The sequence below is a fragment of the Microtus pennsylvanicus genome, chromosome 4, assembly GCF_037038515.1.
Source record: "Microtus pennsylvanicus isolate mMicPen1 chromosome 4, mMicPen1.hap1, whole genome shotgun sequence".
NCBI lineage: Eukaryota > Metazoa > Chordata > Mammalia > Rodentia > Cricetidae > Microtus > Microtus pennsylvanicus.
The window spans coordinates 93,750,057-93,776,448 of NC_134582.1; the positions used below are offsets into that span (position 1 = coordinate 93,750,057).

The window sequence follows — 26,392 nt, forward strand, 5'->3', positions numbered from 1 at the left end:
GCTGCGGTGCCTTGGGCTTCCTGGAGCCTGAGATTGGGCTTGGCTCACAGGGAGTCGGCCATGGCAGGATGGAAATGAAGTCAGGGGCGGGGGAGAGGAGCCAGTGAACCAACTGAACCCTTCTTGCCCTTAGAGGGTCTACCTGGACAGAAGGACTCAGCAAGCCAAAGGCATTCCATTGCTTTTACAGTCTGAGTGAAGGTGTGGAAAGGGGAAATGGAGCTGACATCCCCACTGGGATCAGCTCTCTTCGAAATCCAGTCCACAGTGATGTGTCATCACTGAGGGAAGGACAAGGGAGTCAGGGGTTGGGATTAATGACTGTCACTCTGTCCACGCTGACTCCCAGGGGTGGAGTGCCACCCAAACTACACAGCACTCTATCCCACCCAAATCTGAGGAAGAAAAGAAGCAAGACACAACTGTAACCCTAGATAAACACTCCCGTGGCGTAGATTCAAGCAATAGCAAATGCCAGCTCTCAACACCCACAGAGCTGAACCCGCGTCTGCAATGCCCTCACCCCTACCTGGGCGGACTAGGTGGCCTGCAGCAGCTTGGTTTTATATGGTGTGTTTTGGGGGTTAGGAGGTAGCATACTTGAGTAGTCGGATTATGGAATGTATTGAAGAGAGGACGTGAGTAAATACAGAAGCCGAAGGGGTGAGGGTGGCATGACAGGGATGGGGCAGTGTTAATTACTCTGTAGGGTTGGAGGGAGGAAGCACAAATCAGCACAGGAGAATAATACCCGGATCCAGGTCAAGCAAAGTTATGATTAAAGAAAGGACATGCAGAGTGCTTTTTCAAACAAGGGACAGGTTTATACTGGGAAAGAATTATTGAAAAGAAACACCTTGCCTTGCCCCACCAAGACCCCCTCCCCATCTAAGAGCTTGGGGGGGGGTGTCACAGTTCCTGCAGTACTGAGTCTACTGGACAAGAGCTGCTCAAGAAGGCTGCAGAAGCTGGGTCCCCCAAACTTCAGAGCTATGCATTTCCTTCAGGGATGTATGCACATCAGGAGCTGAAAGTATACAACATGCGGATATCCCGCCTTCCAGGATCAGAACAACGGCAATTTCTGGAAGGAAGGCGCTGGTTCTCCCCCTTAGCATTTCCAGTGTGCCCTAGGCACTGACACTATTTCCCCAGCTCCACAGGCCTGGGTGTCAGTCAGCTTAGGCAGGAGTCAGGCACAAGGCTCCCTAGGCGGAGGCTGCACAGTGCACATCTCCAGCTCACACGGCTTTAGCTGAGATCTGGGGAGCGCCCTCCTCTCTCTGGTTCTCCATCACCTGGAGGCTCTACCTGTGCTATCATGGGATCCAACATCACCCTCTTTTGGGGGAATAAGCCCGTTTCTTCTCAGGGAGCAGGTGGTAACTCCGTGTTTGCGCAACTGGTGGCGTTCACAGTTAGATTTGGTAGAAAAGAAGGCATCGCATTTTTGACAAGGGAAGGGTTTCTGACCTGAAGCAGGAAAAAAAAATATGTATTTATCTGACTTTCTACTGCAATGAAAAAAGCAAAGTTGCTTTTGATCTATTCTCCTTGGATTGCTGGCATTTGTTTACCCCTCCACACCCTTTCATTTTAAGAAAATAAGAGAAACACACTTAAAACAAAATCAAAAGCAGACGACAACTAAAATAATCATTTTCCCTTAGCCTTCATGTAACGGAAGCTGTCTTCAAGTGGCTAGAGAAGAAAGTTAACCATGAAACCAAGGCACACATGTTTCAATGAGACAGTAAAAATGTGTTAACACCGCCACAAGGACCTTAAGGTATGCCAAGCAATACCTACAAACCAGAGAAAAACCATCCCCTTCCAGCCTGGCAGGTAATACTGAAGGTGAGGAGTGAGCTGGGACAGGGAAGCAGGCTCTAGCCTCCTCAAGGGGGGATCATGAACTCCTGGCAACCTGCAGGGCCCATCCCGAGAAGTCAGAGTGAGTCCTCCACCCAGCGTGGCAGCTCTCCCCCTTCTTATTGTGGCTCCCACAGAGGAAATTTTGCAGTGACCTCTACCTAGGCCCTATTGGCAAAGGACAGGAGGACTCATCCCATGGTTCCCAGGTTTTCTTACTCTTTCTTACCAGAACATGGCTACGTCTATATTGAGCTACATGTTCTACTCTACAGAAGCACAAGGAAAGCTAGGCCAGCGCCGGGCTCAGACCCTAAGCCAAGGCCATGAACGAATAGGGTGGTATGTTGGGAGGAGAGGCCCTTGTTCCCTCTTAGAGGAGGGTTCTGCTTTGGCCTGCTTATCCCCCTCATTTATTTGATCCCGCCTGCATTGTAAACACTGTGTTTCAAAATGCACTGGAAGCTCCCCTGCGGCTTGTCCTGCATTTGTGTAGACTGACATGGAGGGGAAAGGGCAAGGGCTGAGTATGTATGCAGGAGAAAGTAAGACAGGGGAATGGGAAAAGTTGAGGAGGTAAAGAAGGAAGAGGGGGAAGGAATAGAGAGGGGAAGAAAGGAGGGAAAGAAAAGAAGAGAAGGAAGAGGGGAAAGGAAAAGGGGGGAGAGAAGAGGGCAGCACCCCAAGCTTTAGGAGAGAGAAGGGAATGATGGACTGCTCAGTGTCACGTTTGCCTCCACCTCTAGCCTCTGCTCTAGCCGCAGACTCCAGGCCTCAGTTTCTGGACTCCACTGGGACAAGGTGTCACGTACTAAAACCGTGGAGCTGCTGCCTGGTGCTGCTATCTTAGAACCTTGAACCTGGAGGCAACCTTCAATAACTGACAGGAAGAGTCACTTGGCGCAGCTCCCTGGAAACACAAACCAAGGACCTTCCCTTTAGACTAATATTTTAATAATGGCAAAGCTCGGACTAGTGCAATGTGCAAGGCGGGCATGGCAGAGGCCGCCAGGGCTTGCTGCTGGGAAGAGCCAGAAGAGCTTCTTGTTTTCCAGGGGCAGGAAGGCCCAGAACGCCTGTGTCAGTGCACCCAGGACTGCTATCAGGAATAACTGAAGACAAGGGGCATTTATTCCCTCCTGAGAGCACAGGGCTCACAGACCACCTTTGGAGCCATCTGCACTGTCAGACAGACCAGCTCAAGGGCACAGCTCTCGTCTGGCACTTGCGAGACTCTGGGCTTGAACTTCAGCATCCAAGAGCAGCAGCAGCAACATCCACCCCACGAAACCAGCCAAGCAAGCAGGAAAAGACCCCTATCCTGGCAATGTCTAGTCCATGGAGTAGACACAAAAGGAGTATGGGGCTGGGGGTAACGAGACAGACATAAATGTTTGCACCAATCCAAGCATACTTAGAGACCTTGGGAAGGCCACATTAAAATCTTGTCAAGTGCACATTAGAATGTACCAACAAGGGACCCTTGTACAATAGCTGAGAACCCACCAGTTGCTTGGTGAGTTCCATGACAGGGGTCTACAGGAGCTTTCTGCTAAAAATATAGACAACACCTTCATTTAAAAAGAAAAAAAAAGCATAAAGTAACTAGCTGTAGAAACATCATTGCTGTGCATTTTTTCAGGTTGACTGTTTTGCTTTTCATTAATAATTGAATATGATATTTTAAAATTTCCTTTACAATTTCTTTGTCAAAAAGCAAAACGGCAGCTTCTTCAGATGGGGAAGAAGAGAACCAAGACAAGGGAGAAACAAAGGGGCAGGGCCTGAGCTATAATGAATCACTGGTTCAAGAACCAGCACCAAAAAGGGGACAGGGGAACTTTAAAAAAGAGGAAAAGGTCAGACACTACTATACTGGGATTCGCTGATTTTCTATTGTGTCTCTGAGTACATGTGCATGCGTCGGAGACCAAGGAGGCCCGGCATATCCTGGAGATGGGGTTACAGACACTTGTAAGATGCTCGATCTATTACAGGGCTGCTGGATCTAAACTCTGCTCTTAACTACTCGGCCATCTACCGGGCTCCACTATGCTGGAATTGTTGATTTCAAAGGAAAGGGTAGGTTCCTATCTCTTACATGATTTACTTTTTAGTTTTTACACGCTTTTCCTTTATAGGTGGCTTGGACAGACAGGCTATATTCCTTGATGAAGACAGTTTGGTAGTGCCAAGCTTTAGATCATAGGAAAAGCCTCAAACTGACAAGTAACACAGTTACTTAAAACTCACATGCTCACTGCAAAAAACCCTCATTTTTAAAATAGCAATATGCTGTGCAGAAATGCAAAAATGGTGAGCCTTTTTAGCATATTATAGTAGATCTGAAAGACATCAGAGGACTTCAGCCACATCACATGATTTAAATGACCATTGGTAATTGTCCTATATTATTATGATTACTATTGGTGTGTGTGTATGTGAGAACAGCTCTAACCGTAAGGAATTACTTTTGTACTCAGGGCCTGTATGTCCTCCACCCCAGTGTGAGCACTGAAGCCAGTCAGCCGATGTTCATCCATGCAGAGCAGTCAGAGAAGGAAGAGGGAGGCATTATCTGAAGGGCACTGGGAACAAAGCCAGGCAGAAGGAACAAGAGTTTGCTGAGGACAACAGGACCTTGTTTGTCAAGACCTAAAGGACGGATGAGATGAGCTGCAAACGTTCTGTGAAGAGAATCAAGGTTGGCTCTAGCCTGTGACTCAGACGGAGTGTTTGTGGTGACAGGACTGCACAAGTGCAAGCCTCCCTGAACCTCCGCCAGCTCTGCTCTCAGGGTCAAGACGTCTTTCTTCTTTTGTAGTCAAAACTACCACTTAAGCAAAAGTGGTAAAGTAAGAACTTGGGTTGGAGAGATGGTTTAGTGGTCCTGAAGACCTCAGTCAGTTCTGGGCACCTACATCTGTTGGTTCACAAGCACTTGTAACTTTGGCTCCAGGGGATCCAACACCCTCTTCTAGGCTCTGCAGGGACGTGCACAGTACGTGCAGTTATACATACAAACACATAGATCAACAGAAATTAAAATAAACCTTAGTAAAAGGCATCCCAGTACAACTGGTTCCAGTTGCTTTCTACACTGTGAGGCTACCTCCTTACTCAAACTTCGGTGCTTATGACCCATTAGCAATGGGTAGGAGGTGAGGGGGAAGAGCCCAGAGCTGGCAAAGGAGCTCAAAGCACCCATGAGAAAGTGAGTGAGCTAGGGAATCCCAGATGTTACAGCTGGAGGGGATTCTCAGATATTGCACCACCCTGACCCGTCACTGTGGAACAAGGAACCAGAGCAAAGGGAAGGAGGAAGAGATGAGAACAGAGGCTGAAAGGGACTGGTTGTTTGCTGGCACTCTGTCCTCCTGTGGCCTGAAGACACAGGATGAGATGCTCAAGAGGGAAACTGGCAGGAACAGGGCATCGCTGTCTCATGAGGTGTAACACATTCAGAAAGAACAGTGAACCACAAGCTTGTAGAGAGTTGGAGGAGGGAGGAAACTGAGTGTGTAGTAACCACACAAGAGGACGTGAAAGATGACAGCTTCCTTCTCAGATACAGTTCCTGGAACCTAAGCAGGGTAAAGAGCTAAAGCCGTGTTTGTGCTGGCTGGCCCCTGTTTGGACATTTAGCATTTGGCCTCCTTGCTCCGTTGTAGGGAACGGGTAAACTGGAGAAATGTATCGAGACAAAGTATTAGATGCTAAGATAATCCCACAGATCAGTTGATGAGATGATTAACTATAGCTGAAACTGGGTTTTGCTCAATGCTGTTAGCTGTAAAAAGTAGTTTTTTTCTCCCCCCTCCCGTGTGTGTGTGTGTGTGTGTGTGTGTGAGCATGCACATGCCATGGCATGCATGCATGTAGACGCCAGAGAACAACTCGTGGAAGTTGGTTCTTAACATCTACCATGTGGGTCCTGGAAATTAAACCGGTTCAGAAGCTCCCAAATCAGCAGGGATGGGATCCTGGCAATCAAAACCCAGGCAACCATAAGCAGTGGACTCTCAAGTGCGGATGTGTCTCTGGTATGTACCGACATCAGCACAAATCAAAAATTCGTGGATGCTTTAGTTTCTAGGAAGGCTGTCAGTTTGCTGGGAGAGCTCTCATTCTCCTCAGAGGGGCTGGGGAAACCACAGTGTAGAAAGCAACTGGAACCAGTTGTACTGGGATGTCTCCAAAGACAGAGAATGCAGCTCCCAACCACTTTCCATCACCTGCCCTTCACAACATTGTTGGAAACTTCCTAAGGACCTCGATTCCCTAGAGTTTGCAAGGACAATGACAAGCTGTCCAGTTAAATTTAAACTTCATTCAAATCAACAAGTAATGCTTTTGTCTGTCTCTAACACTACAAAAATTACTTGTTGGTCTAAAATTCAAATTTTTCCGGTGAGCTTTTGTCTAGCAATCCTGTATCACACATAAAGAATAATTTGATTTTTCAGTCTTACCTATTAATATTTGAGTTGTATACTCCAAAAGGGTAAGGACCTTTTAACTCAATGTACAAAGCCCAAATGATCAAAGATACAAATCCCGTGATAATACTCAGAAAATTATAATTATATATGAAAATTACTAAAATACTAAATACCTGGCATAAAATATTCTGTATTTAAGACTTCTAAACTTCAACTTCTAGAAACTGACATCTGAAAAATGTTTCTGGGATATCATTTTGGTAATTTAGCTCTGTTATTTAGAGCATTAGAATTTTAATGAAAGTATTTCTACCAAGAGTTGACATTTTACAATAAATAGAACTTAAAATTATTACCACTACCAATCATTTATGATAAATATTCAAAAAAGGAGAAAAAAGATAAAATGAAAAAATAGGGGAAGGTGCAGTTACTTCAGAGAAGGAGAAAAAATGGCCAAGTCTCAGTTGGCAGTATGACCTTTTATGTGTCCGGTAGACAAAGGACCCTACAGAATGTTCAACCTGAAAAAGTGGCACTGAAGACACCAGGATGGGAGTTCTCATGTCAAAGAACCAAGCTAATTACATCTCCAGAACCATCATTAATGCAAAGTTCCACTTCTCCGGACTGCCTCCATACTTAGTAGAAAATCTAGACACTTGTCAGGCAAGGGATATAGGGAGGGAAGCGAGAGCCTACGACCACTGTCACCTCTGTCTGATCCACTTGTTTACCCATAACCTTGATGGCTCAGACCACGGGCACAGATTAAATGCAAACCAACAGCCTGCGGCTTCTGAGACATAGAGGAACGGAGCATGAGAAAAGGGCCCTAGACTTTAGGCCTCGGCCTCCCCCTCAGTCTCTTTTTTCAAGACTCACCAACTGGTGAGCCCTGGGGGCCTTACCAGTGTGTGTAAGCATGTGCCTCTGGAGGGAGCTGGCCCAAGGGAAGACCCGGGGACAGTGAGGACAGTTGATCTTCTGCAGGCAGTTGGCATAGGAGTTCCGTTTTGCTCTCAGCAGCCTGTCTTCAGCAGGGCTACCCTGCTCCTCATCACTGGGCCCATGGTGGTCTGCAGGGGCTCCAGACACCTCATCCTGAGTATCATCCTGTGCACTCTGCAGAAATGGGCTGAACTTGTTGGTATCTGTGGTGGCTAGCATCTTCTCGATGCTAGCAAACTCACCACTGGAGTCCAGGTCCACACCACTGTTGTTGGTGAGGGGCCGGTTTCTCATCCCCCTTTTCCTTCCCCTCTTCCTGGATAAGCCAGAGGGCCCTTGTTCAGTAGGCAAGGCTTCCTCTGGGCTGCTGGCCGTAGCAGGTGGGTCACTGGATTCTTTAAGGCTTGTGATGTCACTGGGGGTGGTGACAGCTTTGGGGATGGCGCTTCCTAAGCTGTCTGTGGCCACAGTGTTACTGCTGTTGATCGATGGCCCAGGGTCAGCTACCTTCGTTTTCAGCAGAGTAGGGGCTGAGGACACAGATGAGATGATCTGGGCAATGGAGGCCAGCGGAGGCAGCTCCTCTGTCACGGGGGGCTTTGGCAAGAGCAGGGGAGGCTTTGGCCGTAAGGGCCGAAGCAAGGCTGTGTTGTTCAGAAGGGCAGAGTTGCCCAGGAGGGTAGGATTGCTTATGAGAGCTGAGGAATAGATGGGGACGGCCAGCTGCACGGGGCCCTGGAGGGGCTGCGTGTGGGCTTCCAGGTTGGCAGCCGTGGTAACGGCTACCACAGTGCCTGCGGGGTTTTCCAAGCTCCCTCTGGGTTCTGCAGTCACTGACAAGGTAGGGCAGGGTGGTGGGCAGGGAGAGAGCTGCTCAGCTTTCCCAGATTCTGGTTCTGGTTTCTTGGCATCACTGGGAACAACTGTGTCCTTGTCTTTCTTTATGTTCTTGGGGATGGAGAGATCAATGGGCTCCATGGAGCAGTCATAGAGGGCAGAGGAGGAAGAGTTCAGCAAGGAGGACACATTTTCCTGCTTCACTTGGACCAGTGCCAGGCCCTTCTGTGAAAAGTCAAGGGGCTCGTTGAAGTCCATTGCAAAGCTGCTGGCTGGCTCCAACTTGACAGTGATGTGCGAAGGCAGGGGCTGGGTGGGGCTCGTGTGAAGAAAGCCATTTTGGGGCTCCAAGAAAGTGGCGAGGGGCTTGCACTCACCAAAAGCAATGCAGTTGCCCTCTTCTCCTCTGGCAGAGGCCTCTGTGGCCGTGTCTGTGGGGCCAAGGCCACCATCTGTGGCAAGCACATAGCTCTCGATGTCACGTTCAGGCACGTGCAGGTGCTGCTTGAGGATGTGATGGACGCAGTTGCGCTTGGCCGCAAAGGTGGCATTGCATTCCTTGCACTCGAAGGGCTTGCGGCCTTTGTGGCACGCACCCAGGCCTCGACTGCAATGTGTACGCATGTGGATGCGCAGTGCGCGGTAGTGCTTGAGATCCTCACCGCACAGCCGGCACACCGTCTCTGGGGAGCAGAAGGCGTCCACCAGCTCCGCCGCACTGCTGCTCACGTACTCTATGTTCTTTTCGATGTCCTTCCGGGTGGCCTTGAGGTGCTTCTTGCGCAGGTGGCGCTCACAGTTGGCTTTGACTGTGAATGGGTAGTGGCAGATCTTGCAGATATAAGGCCGTTCCCCACTGTGTGTGCGAAGGTGGCGGATAAGAGCAGCTTTGTCTGCAGCAATATAGTCGCAGATGTTGCACTGGTAGGGTGAGATGCCCAGGTGGGAGCGAACATGGGCACGCAGAACTCCAGAGAAAGCAAACACTTGGTTACAAAAGCGGCAGGGGTAGAGCACCTTGCGCATGGCGGGGGTCTTCTTGCCACTGGGGCCTGTCATGATGGCCTTGAGGTCACCCTCTGTTATTTCCTGCTTGATCTTCGCCTCCATGTTTAGGGGCAGCAGGGCCTCGATGATGCTGTCCTGTTCCAGCTGCGTCTTCATCTCAGGTTGGCCTGGCAACTCCACTCCAGGCTGCTGCAGGAAGAGCTGTGTGGTGGTGTTTGGCTGGACCCCAGACTTAGACTGGAGCAGATGAGCATTGGAGGCTGCCTCAACTGTCCCCTTGAGGAACTTCAGGGACTGTGGAGGAAGGCTAGGGCTGATGCAGCCTGGGGATGCCTGCTGCGCATTGATGAGAGGTGGTGGTGTAGAGGTGGCTACCACTGTCCGGGGTGTGACCAAGGGCTTTGGCTTCAAAGGAGGCATGTGCTTGAAAATTGCCTGAAGGGGGGTGGCAGGAGCCTTGGAAAGTGGCGGAAGACTGATTTGTGGAGGAGCTGAAGCTGCCATCTTTAGAATCTGTTGGATATCTGCTAGCTCAATGGCTGACTCTCCTGAAATAGGTTTAACCACGATACTACTGTCCGGCTGGATGATGAAGCCCTTTTGGAAGGGCTGTAGGGATAGTTGTTTCATGCCCTCCTTTGTAGCTGGGAGGACTGTCAGAGAACCACCTAGAGAAGCAGCTTCGAAAGGGGACAGATTCAGCACATTGGTGCAGCCAGGGTCCTGAGGTAGCTGACACTTGAGTGCCTGGAGCTGTATTGCTTGGTTGTCATCCGGCAGGGGCTCCTCAGGTGCAGGCCTGATGTCTTTGGTGTGCTGCAGGCCCAGCAAGGCCAGGAAGGCCTTCTGGTCCACGGTATCATCGGCCAGGGTCTTGGTCTGGGGATTCTCCTGGCCCTGATCAGCAGGGATGTGGGTCTGCCTGTGCAGGATGAGTGAAGACAGCATGGGGAACGCCTTGTCGCAAGTGTCGCAGACGAACCGGTGCTGCTCGCTGATGCACCTCCGTAGGTTTGTTTCACACCAGGCCTAAGTGAGACCCACCAGCAAAAGCAAGGGAGAAAAGGTGAGGCTTTAAAAGCGATCCTGACGGAGATGTGAGAAGTGTCTGTTGTGTGACAGCAATCCATTTCATCAACACAGAGCCGACCTTTCTCAGTGTGAGCCTGAGACTGAACTAGGAAACCGTAACAGCGAGTGGAAGTCTGGCCATGCACAGCTACAGATGCAGTCCAACACAGAGTGGTGAACCTAACGGGATACACTAAAGGGTAGTTTTCTTTTGTCACCCCACCGCACAGTTCATAAGTGTCAGCTCTCTAGATAGCATTGTCTTATTGCAATGTTGTGTGTGTGTTTTGTTATTTTCCCGAATGTCCTTTCTCTCACTAAAATCTGGTCAGGCCCAGTCTTTCCTCCTTGGGTTTCTTGGGCTGAGAAGGATGGATGATCTTAGATTGAGTTTTCTGTGGATCTACCTCACTGGTGCCTTTGCCCTCTCTGCAGGCTCTAGTACTTAAAGCTGTGGTTCACCATCCCCATCAAAGTCCTGTTGTAATGGTTAGTGTCTGCCTCAAAGCAAGGTAGGTTCTGAAAGGATGGAGAAGCCCGAAAGAATCACGCTTGTTTGATTAAGGACACCACCACAAGGGATATACTAAAAGTACAGTGAAATAACATCACGAGGGGGCTTTAATTAAGCCTTTAAAAGAGGGAGAGTGCTTACACTGGAAAGCAGAAAGCCAGAACCTGACAGACTGAGGCAGGAGGATGGCCAGCTTGTGTAGTGCCAGACTAGCTGAGAGGACAAACCAAGGTGATTCTTCACAAAATGATGAGAATTGGCTGTTTGTGTGAAGGGAGAGTCATGCATGTACATATGTGTCACTTCTATGTGGATACTTCCTGTCTGAATTTCATACATGACAAAAATTACAAAGTGATTTTAGTAGTTTCTATATAGGAAAGGGACAAATTGGCTCATGGGTTTGTTCAAATCTGTTATGATCCAAGGAGCTGAGAAAAACTGCTCAGTAGTTAAGAATGCTTACTGCTTTTCCAGAGGACCTGAGTTCGGTTCCCAGCACCCACAGATGGCTCACACCCACTTACAATCAGCTTCAGGGGACCCAGTGCTCTCTTCTGGCCTCCAGGAACACATGACAGATATTAACACATGTATGCACGCACATGCATGTGTGCACCCCCCCCAAAAAAACTCAATGCATTTTAATAGAAACTGCTAATAAATACCTAGCTGTAAAGCAGACACTAACAATTGCAACAGAGGTGGTGAGTATACAACTTCAAATCTCAAAGCCTGAAGAGTGGGCAAAAGGCACTGGATCCTCACAAAAACTGGAAAACATAACCATTGATCCCTCTCAGCCCAAGAAACCCAAGGAGACCAGACAGGGCCAGACTGGATTTTAGCAAACTGACATTACAGAAAATACCACCACCCCACCCAACACAGCTGCACAGAATGTAGAGGGAGACCATGCGGTAGGTTGCATGGGTCCATCAGCATACCTGAGAAATTCGAGGAAACTTCCTACAGGAGAAGTCAGTAAATCCTAAATCATGGAAGCCAGCAGGAATCGAAGGGTTGTTCTGGATAAAAGGTCTTCCCATGGCATCTCGGGGAAGTTGCTTGTGGACAAGTGCATTGTGACGCAGCAGTCCTCGATGTGTGCGGAAGGTTACACAGCAAATGTCACATCTAGGAGAAGGGATGACAACCATGAGGAGGCAGCTCAGAGTCTCCGCTGCTCTGGAAGCTTTACTGTACGCTTTGCTGCTTCATTTTAGTTGAATAAAATAAGGCATAATTGCTAGTGGTTAGCGCGCACACACACACACACACACACACACACACACACACACACACACACACACACACAATGTCTCTCTTTCTCTCTCCCCCTCTCCTTTTGTTTTTGTAAAGATATATTTTAATGACTCTGGATATCAAATCTTTGCAGGTTGTACAAGATGTATGACACCATCATCCAATGCCTGTGCACAAAGAGAAGACAGCTGGGAGTTCCTGAAGTCACCAAAGTGAGGACTTTGTCTCAAAATCAAAAGCCTATGCTGCTGGGCATGGTGTTACATGGCACTTAAGAGACAAAAAGGCAAAACCCCTTTTCAAAACCAATACCACATGTCTACACAGCTCTTGCGAAATCACACAGTACTCCTGGCATTTAACAGAGATAAACGAATTATGTTGGTAGCACCACCAGAATTATCTGAAAAATAACCATATGGTGAGCTTACAATAAGTGCAAAAGCCTTACCAGGGAAATGGACAGGAGGCCAACAGGATAGTGGGTACCATGATCTCTAGAGCTTCACTGAGTGAAATTTCAGATAGTATGATAAGCAACTCCCAGTCTGTACTCGCTATAATCACGGGAGTCCATGTGGCTAGTTAAATGGAAATTCAAAATCCCCATTCACATAGAGCTCACTGGTGTGGGGCAGGGCAGATGTGCACATCTGCATGATGGTAGAATGTTCCATTTATTGGTATAATCACATCTCTCATAAACCCTCTAAGGGGGCGGGTCCCGTTACCATGTGTTTACGGGGGCAAAGCAACTTCCCCCCATTTACACTACACACTTGTCATTCTTTTCTGCAAAGAAAGACAATGAAATCAACCACATTGCCACTGAGCTCATGCTGCTGAAATGCTGGAAGAGTCTATGCAGCCCTGTTCATCACTCCCTAGCAGCTGCACCTCTTGCCGCTCCCCTGGTAAGCAAGATTTAGAATAACACGTTCCCATCAGCTACTGGAAACACAATGCTCCCTTTGAGGGGCGTCTACTGAACTCCGACAGTTGTGGTCGTGAGGTGCTGGCCGCAGAAAACCCAGAGCACAAGTGAGGATTGGAATGTCTGGGGGGATCCACCCCGGGCCACAGTCCGAAGAGGGCTAAGTTCCAGGGGAGCAGGGCAGCAGCACTGACACTGCACTTTACCAGGGTCTACTTTCAGCTGAAACAGGTTCGAGTTCTGGGAGCAGGCACATGATCCTGACCTCAGAGGCTGGGAAAAACCTCTGGTATGGGACTCTGGCTTTTAGACCTTCTAGGTTCAAGTCAACTGAACACGGTTACCAGCTCACCTTCTCACACTATTCTGGTTAAAAAAGATGAGAGAAATATCAGAATTAGACAAACCGACTTCTAACCACATGTTTGTTTTTGTATGTGCTTTAAATGATCCTTAACACGTGTATAAGAAGGGGGACTACTTTACCTCAAATAACAAGTAAGAGTGAGGTGAGGTTTTAACACTTCGAGTCTCAAAAATGATCTCCAGCAGCTGCTGAGTATGGGACAGGGACTCCACTGACAGAAACTAACCCTGACTCCCTTAGCACATGCAATGTGAAAGGGCTCCTTTTAATGTTTTCCTGCTTGCACACCTAAGAGACTACGAGAGCTTCTAGAAGAGGTCGGGAGGGCACTGGGAACAGAGAGTAGTGCTTTGTCCATTGCTCATCCTGCCCTACAGCATCAAGGCGCTGGCTCAAGCCTATGACACTCTGTTGGTTTCTATGAACCAGAGATAATTCAAGGACATGATTAAGACAGAAGCTACACTGTGCCTTCCCTGGAAGGTGAAAAACAAGGAGGGCAGCATAGTAGGAGACTTGCCATCTTTAAGAACTCTATCTCATTCTTCTTATGGTAATTTACTACTTTTATACAGCGCTGGTAGAATTTTAAGTTAATATTTACTCGTGCAAGGCACTATCCTAGATACCAAGGACCTACCCATCTATCTAGGCTCATTTTATCCTAATACAGAAGATACAGTCAGTCACTGCTGGGGTAGGAGACTTCGTTCAGCACATGTCTAGTGTGAAGTCAGCAGGCTTATACTTAGCAGAAGGACTTGTTTATCAGGCTAAAAAAGGTCTCACAAAATAACATATACATCTCAAATATTATGTTTGAGATGTAATATATTCATATAAATAAGATAATAGCAATGATCCTTACTATTTAGGGGCTCTGCACTTGTATCTATTATTCCCTGCTGAGATAGGAGGAAATCACACGTTGCCTGCCTGTTCGGCTCTTAGAGAGAATACTGATGGTATTTGGTGCCATGTTTCTTCTGTTCTGATGCTTTCTGTTGGGGATATGGTAAAGAATGGTTCCTAGACGTGGTTCTGAAGTACTGTCTCGTGCCTTAAGCACAGGAAGTTATGCCTTATAGAAGAGCACATACATTTGGGGGGCTCTATTCAGGCATGGACTACAGAGGTATTGGTTGTTGAGGTCAATGCTAATGAAACAATAATACATATTCAACACATAGGCTTTCAACAGAAACAAAGATTATATAGATTTTGGTTGATGGAAAGGAACTTTGCTCCCCTGGAAGCAAAGCTTCAGTGTACACACACACCACTCCTCCTCAGCAAGCAGGTTTAATTCGGAGAAAGATTCAGGTGAAAACAAGTGCTCTCTCTGGTCCACCCTCTGTTCTTAACCATCTGCTTCCTCAGGCCCTCCTAGTCTGCCTGTCCTGGGGCCACAGATGAGAGAACACTCTCCAATCTGCTTGGGACCTTCAGATCAGTCTAAGATCTACTCTTCATCCTTGCACTTCCACAGGAATCCAGCCTAAGCACCCCTATTTCACATTTTAAAATTCTTCCTTCTTTTTCTTAATAGTCTCGTGTATGTAGTCCTGGTGGCCTAGAGGTCTCTACTACGTAGGCGAGGCTTGTCTCAAACTCACAGGATCTGCCTCCTTTGTCTCCCAAGTATGGAATCCCCCTCCTCCAGAGACAGGATCTTTCTGTGTAGAACCAGCCGTCCTGGAACTCACTCAGTAGACCAGGATAGCCTGGAACCCACAAAGATCCGCCTACCTCTGCCTCCCAAATGCTGGGATTGAAGGCCCACACCAATACCTGGCCAGGCTGGATTTTGTTTTTTAAAGGGTCCCTGCAATACCAAGTAGCTGAGACCTTGGCTTCCCTTCTAAAAAGGGTAAGAGTGGTGGTTCTCAACCCCTTTGGGGTTGCATATCAGATATTTACATTATGATTTATAACAGTTGCAAAATTACAGTTATAAATAAGTGGGACATTCAGAAAATCTTTGTCTCACACTCTGCACCTGTTGATATACTTTAAATAAAGCTAGGGAGGAAAACTGTCACCTAGAAAAGTAAGGCCTTTATCAGTGGGTTTACCAGCCCTCCCCAGACCAGGAAGCAAGGCTTTGCAACAAGGTTTCTAAGTGCCTGAAGGACAGGGGAGGTCACTGTAAATCTACGGAGCCTGTGGCAGCAGGCAGAGTCTGCAGCTGGTGTTACTCTCAGGGTATTGACAAACCTGGCTTGGATTTATCACTCTTCATTAAGGCTACAGCCATGGGCTGGGTGGTCCCCAGGACTCTGTCATCCTCAACCTGGGTTTGTGGAATATCTCAGTCAGGCCAGGAACACATAAAGACAATGATTGCGAAAGATTTAGATGAAGCAGAAACACACTCAAGAGTCACAGTGAGGGGAGGGCTGTAGGAGAAATTTCATTTTGCAACAGATCCTGACGACGTGCCAGAGAGAACTTTTATACACCAGACTGGCCGTCTTTTGATTTTCTGGCAATGGAAAAGGCCCTCTGTTGGAAACAGAGGGCAGCTTTTCCAAATGAAAACCAACTTTGCTCACAGTAAAATAAATATATTCAGGGGAAAGTGAATCTTCTTTTTTTTTTGAATCTATAAGAACTCATACAAAAAAAAAAAAAACCCTGTCATTTCAAAATCCTATTGAAATAGGTTACTCTGGGGGGTTGGGGGAGATGGTGGTAGATAAATTAACACAGGTGATACAAAAGCAGATAAAGCAGATATTTGCTTGACTTTATTACAGGCATGCTCAATATACTGACTGTCAAAGCATGGTGCTCATAGAAACAGCTTTCTGCACCCCAAGGCAGAACACAGGTACTGACTTCATTTAGAAAGCACCTGAATTAGCATCACCTTAGCCACCATAGCTAAGACAATGAGAATTTTGAATTTGGCATGTTAGGACAGAGTCCAACTTTTTTCCCAGTCACTGAATCTGGGGTCCTACCTCCATGGGGAGGATGGTGGGAGGAGAAAGGAGCGTTGGAACAGAGGAGAGAGAGCTGCCTGCAGCTTATCTCTCCTCTCCCAGCTTCCCTTAGTACCACTTGTCCTATCACTGCTGGGTTCGGGGTAGGTGTGAAGTACAGATAGGAGGGTCTGTAGGTGGAGGTCCCAAGGACTGGAAACTCCTCCCAGCAGCAGGCCAGGAAAATCGAGTAAAGTTTTGATTGTACCTGCTAGTATGTAAAGTTGGGGAGGTGCTGGAAAATAAGGATCACAGAGAACCCACAGTATATGCTTAGAGAAGTGGTTTTTAGCTGTCAAGGAGGCACTGCCACAGAACTGGCTCAATCCCCAGTCCTAGGGAAGCTAAGTTCTGAACCCCTATATCCATAGTTCCCATCCTTTCTCCTTCAACAAGCAAAAGCCACCACATTCTAGCGGTGACTCTTGACAGGTTGGAAAGATTTTATTGCCAATACACCTGGCTCCACAGGAACTTTTCTGTACGGAAGAGCCAACCCTGACAGCCAGCATTCAACCAGCTCAAGACACCACAGCAAGGAGTAGCCTGCCTATCATCCAGGTCAAGGAAACACGAGCTGAGGATTTTGTCCTTTCAGTTCTTAAAAGACCCCATAATGAAGCAAGCAATGTTGCCTTAAAGGAAAAGTTCAACTAAAGATTTAAAAAGCACAGAAGCTGAGTATGGTGATACACACTTATAACCCTGAGCACTTGGGATGTGAAGGAAGGAGTATCAGGAGTTCAAGGCGAGCTTTGAGAAGCCATCTCCAGTGAAGCTGCTAACTGCTGTATGCCACAGGCCTAATTAGGAAGGGAACTGAGCTATCTATTCGTTTGATGACAAGCATCCCTGTAAGAAGGGGAGAAGGATGCAAGGAAAGAAGGCATTCTTCTTTCATTTATTTCTTCCTAGACGAACAGTGAAGCTAAGGTAGAAATGCAGTGGGATATTATCATGGTGTGCATATCCACTGCAGGGACTCACTGATACAGCTTAAAATAGTTAAAAAATGAACTAGATGTCTTTTCTTTGTTAACTTTGTAACTAAGCAATACTGGGGTGTGTTTCTTCCGGTATCTGCTACAGTAATATTTTATTCATCTAGTGACCTTAATGTTCTAGAGCAAGATAGAAACCCTGAAGTCAGCAGAAATGTTTCAAAAAGTAACCTAAAGAGTTAAGCCGGTCTTGGTCCCCTATAGTTTCTCCACTCTCGCCCAGTCCCAGCAAGTACAATTCTGGGCAGTGGGGTCTGGGTGTTAGTTTGCCTGCCTGTTCACAGTAGCACTCAGTCTGGGCTATATAGCAAGATCCTATCTCAAAACAAAACAGTAACTCCCAAAGCAAACGACAAAAAACAATGCCTCCCTCTAAATACAAGGAGGGCTGCAGAACATCTCAGTGGTTAGGAGATGGTACTGTTCTTAAGAGGAATCAAGTTTGGTTCCTAGCACCCATGCTAGGCAGCCCACAACCACCTTTAAGTTCCGCTGCAGGGGAGTCAACACCCTCGACTTCTGTAGGCACTCACACTCATGTGCACACACGTAATTGAAAAGAAAATAAATCCTGAAAAGAAATTAAGTCGGGCAGAGTAGCCCACACCTTTAACCCCAGCATTCCTGAGGCAGAGGCAAGTGGATCTCTGCACGTCCAAGGCCAGTTTGGTCTACATAGCCAGGTCCAGCACAGTCAGGGCTATATAGAGAGATCCTGTCTCAAAAATATAAACAAAAGAAAATTACGGTAGCAGAGGAATAAACAGACACCTTCCCTCTTCTTAAGCATAAAGAAAAAGCTACCCAAAAGATATTTTTAAAAGAATATAGTGGCAAATTTCAAAATAAGGAACTTAAAAACAAAACAAAACACTTGCAGGTTTCTCCACCATGGCACAAAACAATGATGTATGGCTCTCTGATTTGTCGGCATCAGGGTCCTGCAAGCTTCTATATCTGCCTATTTGACAGTCTATAAGGGTTACAATACTCCCAGGATGCAGGACTCAAACCCCACTTAAATAGCTGATCAGCGTTTACAAAAGCAAAACTAGATAAAAAAAAATGACTCTTTATGGCAATAAGGAGCAAAGGACAAATGCTTTTATGCTGTCCAGTCCACAGTACTTGGGAGAAGTCCTAGAATTTGACTCCTCCGTGTCACTGGGATAGGGACAGTCAAGAAGGACCCCATCAAACCATTAACTATTATGCTGGAGGGCTTAAAATACTAAGAAGGACACATGTGGGCTGGAGAGACAGCTCAGAAAAGTGCTGGCTGCTCAAGCGTAAGGACATCCGCTCCACCAAGCACCTACATAAAAGCTGGGTGTGATATCGGGTTATCCCACATATGAAAGCACATTACCACACAAACACGTACGTACACAAAATAAATAAAAACCCTTTAAGAAACAACACATTCCAAGATAGCAAAAAACTCATTTAGTATTTGTTGCAGTTCCAGGCCTAGATCATTCTCCCTCCTCTTCACAAATCATCATATCTATTTTCCAGATGGGGAAACTGAGCCTCTACTTGCCTGAGGTCAGAGGTACCAGGCAGCAGGCTGGGACCATGTTGTCTGTAACCCTGCTTGCTCAGAGGACAGTCATTTGCAGATGTCCCAGCTCCTTCTTGAATCATGTCACACCCTCAATACCCAGGCATTTTTCCTGACACTGATAACTCCCCACTCCCTGCAGTAAACAGAACCTATGAAATACCTGCTGGGGTGACTCTTGGCCAGCCGGATTCCCTGTGATCCAATTCCTTGCTCATTACAGAGTTTTGCTGGAGACTGGCATTCCTTTTAAAAAAAGGATTTCATGCTTCATTTTTCCTGCTCTGTCTCCAGAGGCCAAAAGGAATAGGAGCAAGCAATCTCTTGTCTAGAGCCCCACCCCACCCAGACATTCCTCTTCCCTCAGTCCACCCTTCCTGGCCCATCCTGGGGCAGAGAACTGACATCCACAGCTGCAGTAATCTCTCCCAGTTGTTGTGAGCAGCAGTGACGCCTGTGACAGACCCCTGGCTGGGTTGCCTTCCCTTGCCACATGCTAGGGTCATGTGCAGGCTGTCTACCCCAGACCAGCACCCAGCTAGGCCTGTTCAACAAAGCCAGCATGACATGAAGCAGGAAGTAGTTTAAGGACCCAGGGAGAAGGAAGGCTCTGAAGCCAGGTGAACCTGGGCTTTGCTCTATTCTTGGGTGGTGAAGAAGCTATAACTAAGACACCTCTAACCACCAGGCCCTTACAGGCCTCTGTCCTTCATTCATCCTTGGACCCCTGGAGTCTTAATAGAAGACTCTAATATTCTATTTGCCTTTGCCCTGTGCTAACCATGTTGAGAACATGGGGCCAATGACACACCAAGAGTCTCAGCGTCTCTCTGCGGGTAGTAGGTGTACAGTGAAGGGAGCTGAATACTCCTTCAAACAATCATGAAATAGAGACAAGAACGTCCCAGTATATCTCACTAAGTGGTCCCATAGCCAGGATCCTCAGCAAGGGCAGGGCTGGCCTGCAACTTACTCTAGTGAGGGTGGTGCTCAGCTTCCCTTCAGAGCCCTGGGTGTCTGCCAAAGACCCCTCTTGCTTCCCATATTCTGATTGATCTGAGGGCACTGCCATAAACTATAAATTAACCCAAGATCAATAATGTGACCATAATCTGGAAGGAATTAAGAGTGCCATAACATCCAATGTCACATCCAAAGCTCTTCGCCAGTGTCTTTGTTGGCCCCCCTCCCTTTTTTTCTGGTCAGCCTCCGTGCCCCACCTCAAACATCCCCGTTTTTCTCAAGACTGGTCAAATGCACTGCACTGTCACGATGAGGACTCAGCCCTTTGTTGGATATATTTTAACCGAAATAATGTTAGAATTACTTATTACCCAATCCCCTTTAATCAAGAAGCCACCTAAGATTATACAATAACTTGGGCCAAGTTTGCTTTTGGCAGCTCCTTCATCAACATGGTGACTACCCAGCTGCACAGCCCACCCTTGGGGAAGGCTTCACTGCGTCCTGGCTTGTCTTTAACCTGCTCTGCGGGCTGATCGGCCCCTGGCAGGGGACTGCTTTCCATTAAGAGGGGCTACGACTGCACAGACGCACAGACAGATTTCAGGGACTAAACGTAAGAAAGTGAAAAGTAAGAATGCATCACTAACAGCACTTTTCACAGCTAGAAGATTCCACATGACACATGGGTCATGTTGTTCGTCGTTCCGCTGAGCAGCACGAGTCTGCACACTGCTCCAGCTCACTACGTTCCCAGCAGTGCAGCCTGTCACTCTGCTGCTCCTCTAACAACAGAGCAAGGCATTCAGCATCACATCCCCTCGGCACCCACCTGCTCGCTGCACTGTCTTGCATCACAGTTCCGATCTGAACGCCACTGCACAGCGTGATCTATTCAGCCTTCTTCCCTGCCCTATTACCCTCGCCCAGGAGCTAGAAGATAGAAGGCATCATAAAGTAACACCCGATCTTAAGAATGAGACTCTATACAGGGACTTTGTATCTTCCTTTTGTTTGATGCCAGAAATTCATTATTTTGAAACACAGCAGAGTGGAGGAGAAAAGACTCAGCATATATACAAGCTTGGATTGCCAACACTTTATTAAGGAACATGGGCACCTTGCCAACTCTGGTAACGGGAGGGAGTGGGGCAAGGGCAGAAGACAGAAACCAACAGCTGTTTTAAGTTACAGACTCTGGTTCTAAACTGGTAGCACTGTGGCGGTAGCTTCTGGGATTTGAAAATGGAGTTGGTGTCTATTTTAGTTCTGGGTTAACATGCAGTCTCTCCCATCAGCTACTGTCATAATGCACCACCCCAGCTAGGCCCCTACTGGCCCAGACCTGGCCCCAAGGCTTCCTCTGATAGTAGGCTATTATGTGGAAGCTGAGTAGAGACGAGAAAAGAGGAATTAACTATGTTCTATAATCAACTCTTTTTGGTTTTAAAAAGCCAGCCCTACCCGGCCTCACAGTAGTTACTAGATAGAGCCATGAAGCTGGAGCTGGTCTGCTCACCAGACACACAAGCCACGAAGCCACCCTTCTCAGAGCCATCAGTGGCTAGCTGCTGGGGGGTTAGTGGAATGAAAAGCTGCCTGAAGGAGCTAAGTCCATCCAACGCTAAGAAACTTCTTTCGACCCCCTCACCACATGATGCTACTACTATTAAGTAGGTGAGGAAACCTGCTTTGGTAATAAAAAGGACTACAGAGCTTCGACTTCACAGCCCACCTGTGCACCATGACCAAGATGATTCCGCTCATGGATTGGTTCACGTCTAATGTGGTTCCCACCTCCACTTGCTCTGAGGAAAAGGGCTTTCCAGACCAGCGTTTTACAAAGGGATACTTGGTCTTGCCTCATCACAGCTACACCATGCTGTGCAGATGCACGCTGCCTAGAAATCTCTCATGAAGAGCCAGGCTACTTCCCTATACGATGGAATTTTCAAGGAAAGTAAAAGTAGTTTGTCCCCAAACAGTAGTACCTGATCACAAAATAAAATATGAAGTAAAATAAAATGTACACAAGAGCACGGAGTGCGTGGCCACCTGGCAGCAATCCCCAGCTGGAGGAACTAGGGACCACGTGCTATCTCCGCACCAATCTCAGGGTGAGAGCCCTGTGTCATGGCAGTGCTCACTCTTCACACCACAGCTCCACATTTAGGAGACGCTGTGGGTAAGGAAACCAGGAAGTTGTTTCTTGCCAGGTGTGGTAGTGCATGCACACCTTTAATCCTAGCACTCTTGGGGCAAAGACAGGCAGATTTCAGAGTTCAGGGCCAGTCTAGTATACGTGGTGAGTTCCGGGACAGTTGAGGATATATATATAGATTTTTGTATCAAAAAATAATAAAAACAAAAACTGAGGTTCTTAGAACCAGTACTCATTGACAGCTATTTCTTCATAGATCAGAGTCTAGATCAGAGTCCAGAGACATATTTAGAGAAGATGGGAAGGAAACACTGGATGAGGCATTACTGATCTAGCCCTACTTCAATGTGAATGGGTAAACAGAGATACAGATGCAGCTGATGGGAGCCACATGTGAGCAGAGACAGGCCTTTCTAGTGAGGGACCTCTTCTCGCAGAGAGAGAACCCCGCTGGACACTGGCCAGTCCATAAGCTGCTGTCTTAGATTGGCAAGTTCCATCCAGGCACTTGACAGCATTTCACTGCTTCATACCTTAACTTCTCTAAAAGCTCTTCCTCCCGCTCCAATGAAAACTGCCATAGAACTGAAAATTTCGGCAGATACCCAAATCCTGTACTCCCAAGATGTCTTCCAAAAGTGTGACAACATGGGGGTCTGCCCTTAGAGGAACCTTCAGCTATATGCTTGAGCAGAAGCTCCCATGTAGCTCTTTGTCTTCTACAGCTTAATTTAAAATAGATGGAACATATACATAGAACATACAAACGTCAGCAATGTTGTGGGTAAAATTTCTAAACCTATTTGTTCACCTAGAAGAAGGACTGTGTGTGTGTGTGTGGGGGGGGGGTTGTGCTGATAAAAGTTACCAGAGAAGTTAGACACAGACAGAAAAGTGTTCCCCTCTCCAACACTGCTGGAAATTATACCACCATCCATACTTTCGGCTCTTGAAGCTGAGGATCAGAAACATGGTTGCTGAGAGTAACATAGAGGCTAGCACAGAACAAGCACTACATAAGGGCTTTTCCCCTTTGCACGCTGAGAACCCTTTCTTACCCACAATGCTTCAGGTTTCTGCACTATGGGTCCAGCTCATTAGAGCACTTCTGAGCACCTGGTACATGTCAACGCTGTGCTGGAAACATGAAATGCATGGGCTGTCCCTGTCTAAACCACTTATCCATGTACAGCAAGCAATCAATTTGGTCACAACACATTTTGCAAAGAATGGACACAAAAGCATCCTGTGACAGGAGATTCTCCAATGCCTGGAGACTCAGTGATTACTCAAGGGACCTCAGTAAGAACAAAGGAGCAAAGTGAACACAGCCCATGGCTACAGCCATGCTTGCTCACAATCTTCAAACCAATCTTTTCTACATACCATGTGTTTCTTAAGTGCCTTCCCAAAAATCCCCATAAATAAGCCCAGTTGCTGGAGCCCAGTTTGGAGTGACAAGAAATAAGAATGTCATATGCCAGAAGAAACAGTAACATGTAATTTCCCAAACCACCAATCTAATTCACGTTTTCCCTACCTTAATGAGTTATCTGAATGGGTCTCCATGTGGGTCTCTAGTGAATACTTGCAAACAAACTCCTTGAAGCACACTGGACAGTGAAAGACTTCACCAGTCATCTTCTCCAAATCACCCGCCTGCCCATCTTCCACCATCTTAGGAAAAAGCAGAGTGGCATCACCAAGGTCGTCTCTCACAAAGGTTTGCTTTCAAAGAGTCTAACATTCGGCTAGCAAGCGCTAAAAAGTATGCTCTTCACTCACTAACAAGGTCTGACTGACTACCCATCCACCCACCCATTCCTCAGTCCCCTCATCTAATCAACAAGTATTTATGGACCATGTACTATCTGCAAGGGATTAGGAATAAATGTGAGGGCAGCAACATAGGTAACGTAAAAAGCATGGGGACAACTTTGGAAACTCATTTCATTCATGTTCTACCTGAGGCTTCTAAAGAGAAAGCACATATAGGTAAATTCCAAGACAGCCAAGGCTACACAGAGAAATCCTGACAACCAGAACAAAATAAGCACAGAATTGATGTTGACCACGTTTCTACATTGTAATAATGAAGATTAGATATTTCTGACCAAAGCCACACAATGGGGCACATTTGTGCTATAAACTCAAAGGACCTTTTTAGCTGGTGCCTGGTCTTCTCTCTCTGACTCAGCATCGTGACTCAGTTTCCTTTTGGAGGACAACCGCCTCCGCTTCAGAGGGGACGGAGGGGTTGCAGTTGTAGTACTGCTGGTGTCCTTCTCGTGAATCTTCATATGCCTAGAAAGAAGACACAGGAAACGTGATTTGACGACCACCATGACCAGACCCGCAGTATTTCTTTTCTCTTTTTAAATAGTGTATATAAAAAGCAGGGTACTTGAAATTTCTTATCAATTATCACTATTATTTATAAGGACTGGGGATGGAACCACTTGTACACACTAGGCAAGTGTTCTCTCACTGAACAACACCACGCTCCTAAACTTTATCGGTTAAGGGCATCATTTCTACCCAGATGACAAGCATTTGTTTTCATAGTTCATTTTCACAGTGATGAGGTTGAATCTAGGGCCTCGTGCATGCTAGGCAAGTGCTCTATCTACAGTGGAACTCTATCCACGTCTGCCTTAATTTTTTTTTTTTTTTTTTTTTTTTTGCGTCAGGACTCACTGTCTCTGGCTTTTCTTTCACTGTGCAGTCTACAGTCCTTAAATTTGTGATCCTTCTGCTTCAGTCTCTAAAGTAGCTGGGATTATACGCCAGCACCATCAGGCCCAGTTCCAATAAGTTTTGAAGAGTGGGGAAATAGCATTTCTCATGTGCTGTCCCCTACCCTGAAAAGCAGCCTAGTTCATGTTCCTCGGATGACTTCTTGAAAGAAGACAGGCTGAGTATGAAAAGGCTAGGCAGTTTGTACATCAGTGGCAGGCCACATGTGGAGGCTGACCAAACCAAAGATTTGAGATGGTTGGGATGCTGTTTCTTAAAATCAGCCCCTGCCCTACAGCAGTGGAGTCCTCTTTCTGACACGGGTGTGAGTACCATGGGATCGTTCTTTCTGCCTCATAGTTGTTCTCTAGAATCAGAACCTCCTGTCTAGACTACAGACACCACAGTCATCAGCCAAGCTGAATCTACCAAAGAAGGTGGCCTGGCTTTTGAGGACAGAGAACACAGGCCTTGGGAAAAGAAGGCTCAAGTCAAACCTCCATTCTTTTGTGGAAATCAGTGTTGGCAGAGCAGAAGGAGCTAAGCATCTAAAGGGAGAAAACAGGCAAGAATCACAGATGATCAAGCTATGGCCACATAATCCCTTGCTTAGACTCTGAGGGAAGGAGTCTTTATTATTTAGTCCTAAGAAATTATTGAGTTAATAGACATAAATGCCTCTGCTCTAACTAACAAAGTGATGGCGATTCAAGGAGACCATCTGTTTGTTTTTGCTTGCTGTTTTTGAGACAGGGTCCGACTATGCAGTTACAGCTGGCCTGGACTTCACTGTGTACATAGAATAGGCTAGTCTTTTTTTTTTTTTTCCGAGACAGGGTTTCTCTGTAGCTTTGGTGCCTGTCCCGGAACTAGCTCCTGTAGGCCAGGCTGGCCTCGAACTCCCAGAGATCTGCCTGCCTCTGCCTCCCGAGTGCTGGGATTAAAGGCGTGCGCCACCACCGCCCAGCGAATAGGCTAGTCTTGAAATCATAAACATGCACACTATGCTGGGCTTTTGCACCATTAGGCCTGGCTAACCCATCTCTTTTCAAGTTGACATTTATAGGTAGAAATGGCAAGTTGGTAAGTTTCTTTGTGACATTTGTTCCATGATTCACCACAAATGTTGTTTTGAAAAAAAAAAAAACCTCTAAGATTTGGAAAAAATTAAATTGCAAGGGATATCAATTAGTATCAATCTAGTCTTTTTGATAAATTTTAATTAAATTAGCTAAATGAATATCCCTTGCTATCCCTAAAATAGTAAAAATACTAGAAACTAGAGAATGATAGCTGAAAACACGGGCCCATTTCAGGCTGCATAGTCTCAATCACACATGGTACAAACACACATGGATATATAAGGCAATGCTGTATTATTTCACCCTTGGGATTTATGAGAGAAATTGTTTTCATAGCAGACAGGAAGGGGGGTCTGGAACCAGCGTTTAGTGAGGGTCCCGTGAGAACATTATCTAGATGACTGTCCTTTATACATGGCACAGTTCAGATGCACAGAGGCCACAACCCTCCAGCCAGAATGAGCTACAGTATAACCGGCCTGACACCATGCTCTACCTACAAACAAGACAGCCTCCAAAGGCCACTTCAGGCCTTTGTTCTGGATCACCTGCTGCAAACTCAGGACCATAACCCAAACCTGGCCACTTCCTTATTGGTTTCTTGTGGCACAAGGCAGAACAGCAGATATCTTGGCA

General features: G+C 46.8%; 1 protein-coding gene across 13 annotated transcripts in view; it reads right to left on the reverse strand.

Annotated features, from left to right (window-relative positions):
* The window catches only part of Rreb1 (ras responsive element binding protein 1), a 178,598-nt gene that overhangs the window by 9,657 nt on the left and 142,549 nt on the right, over positions 1 to 26,392 (reverse strand). For 12 of the 13 annotated variants that reach the window (XM_075969876.1, XM_075969874.1, XM_075969880.1 and 9 more), the window contains 5 exons: positions 24,098 to 24,242; positions 23,479 to 23,615; positions 11,643 to 11,832; positions 7,226 to 10,139; positions 1,312 to 1,473 (listed from right to left, as the gene is read on the reverse strand). In XM_075969876.1, the coding sequence (XP_075825991.1) occupies positions 1,312 to 1,473; positions 7,226 to 10,139; positions 11,643 to 11,832; positions 23,479 to 23,615; positions 24,098 to 24,242 (3,548 nt within the window). The remainder of the gene's footprint in view (positions 1 to 1,311; positions 1,474 to 7,225; positions 10,140 to 11,642; positions 11,833 to 23,478; positions 23,616 to 24,097; positions 24,243 to 26,392) is intronic. The other variant, XM_075969882.1, reaches the window with a different exon arrangement.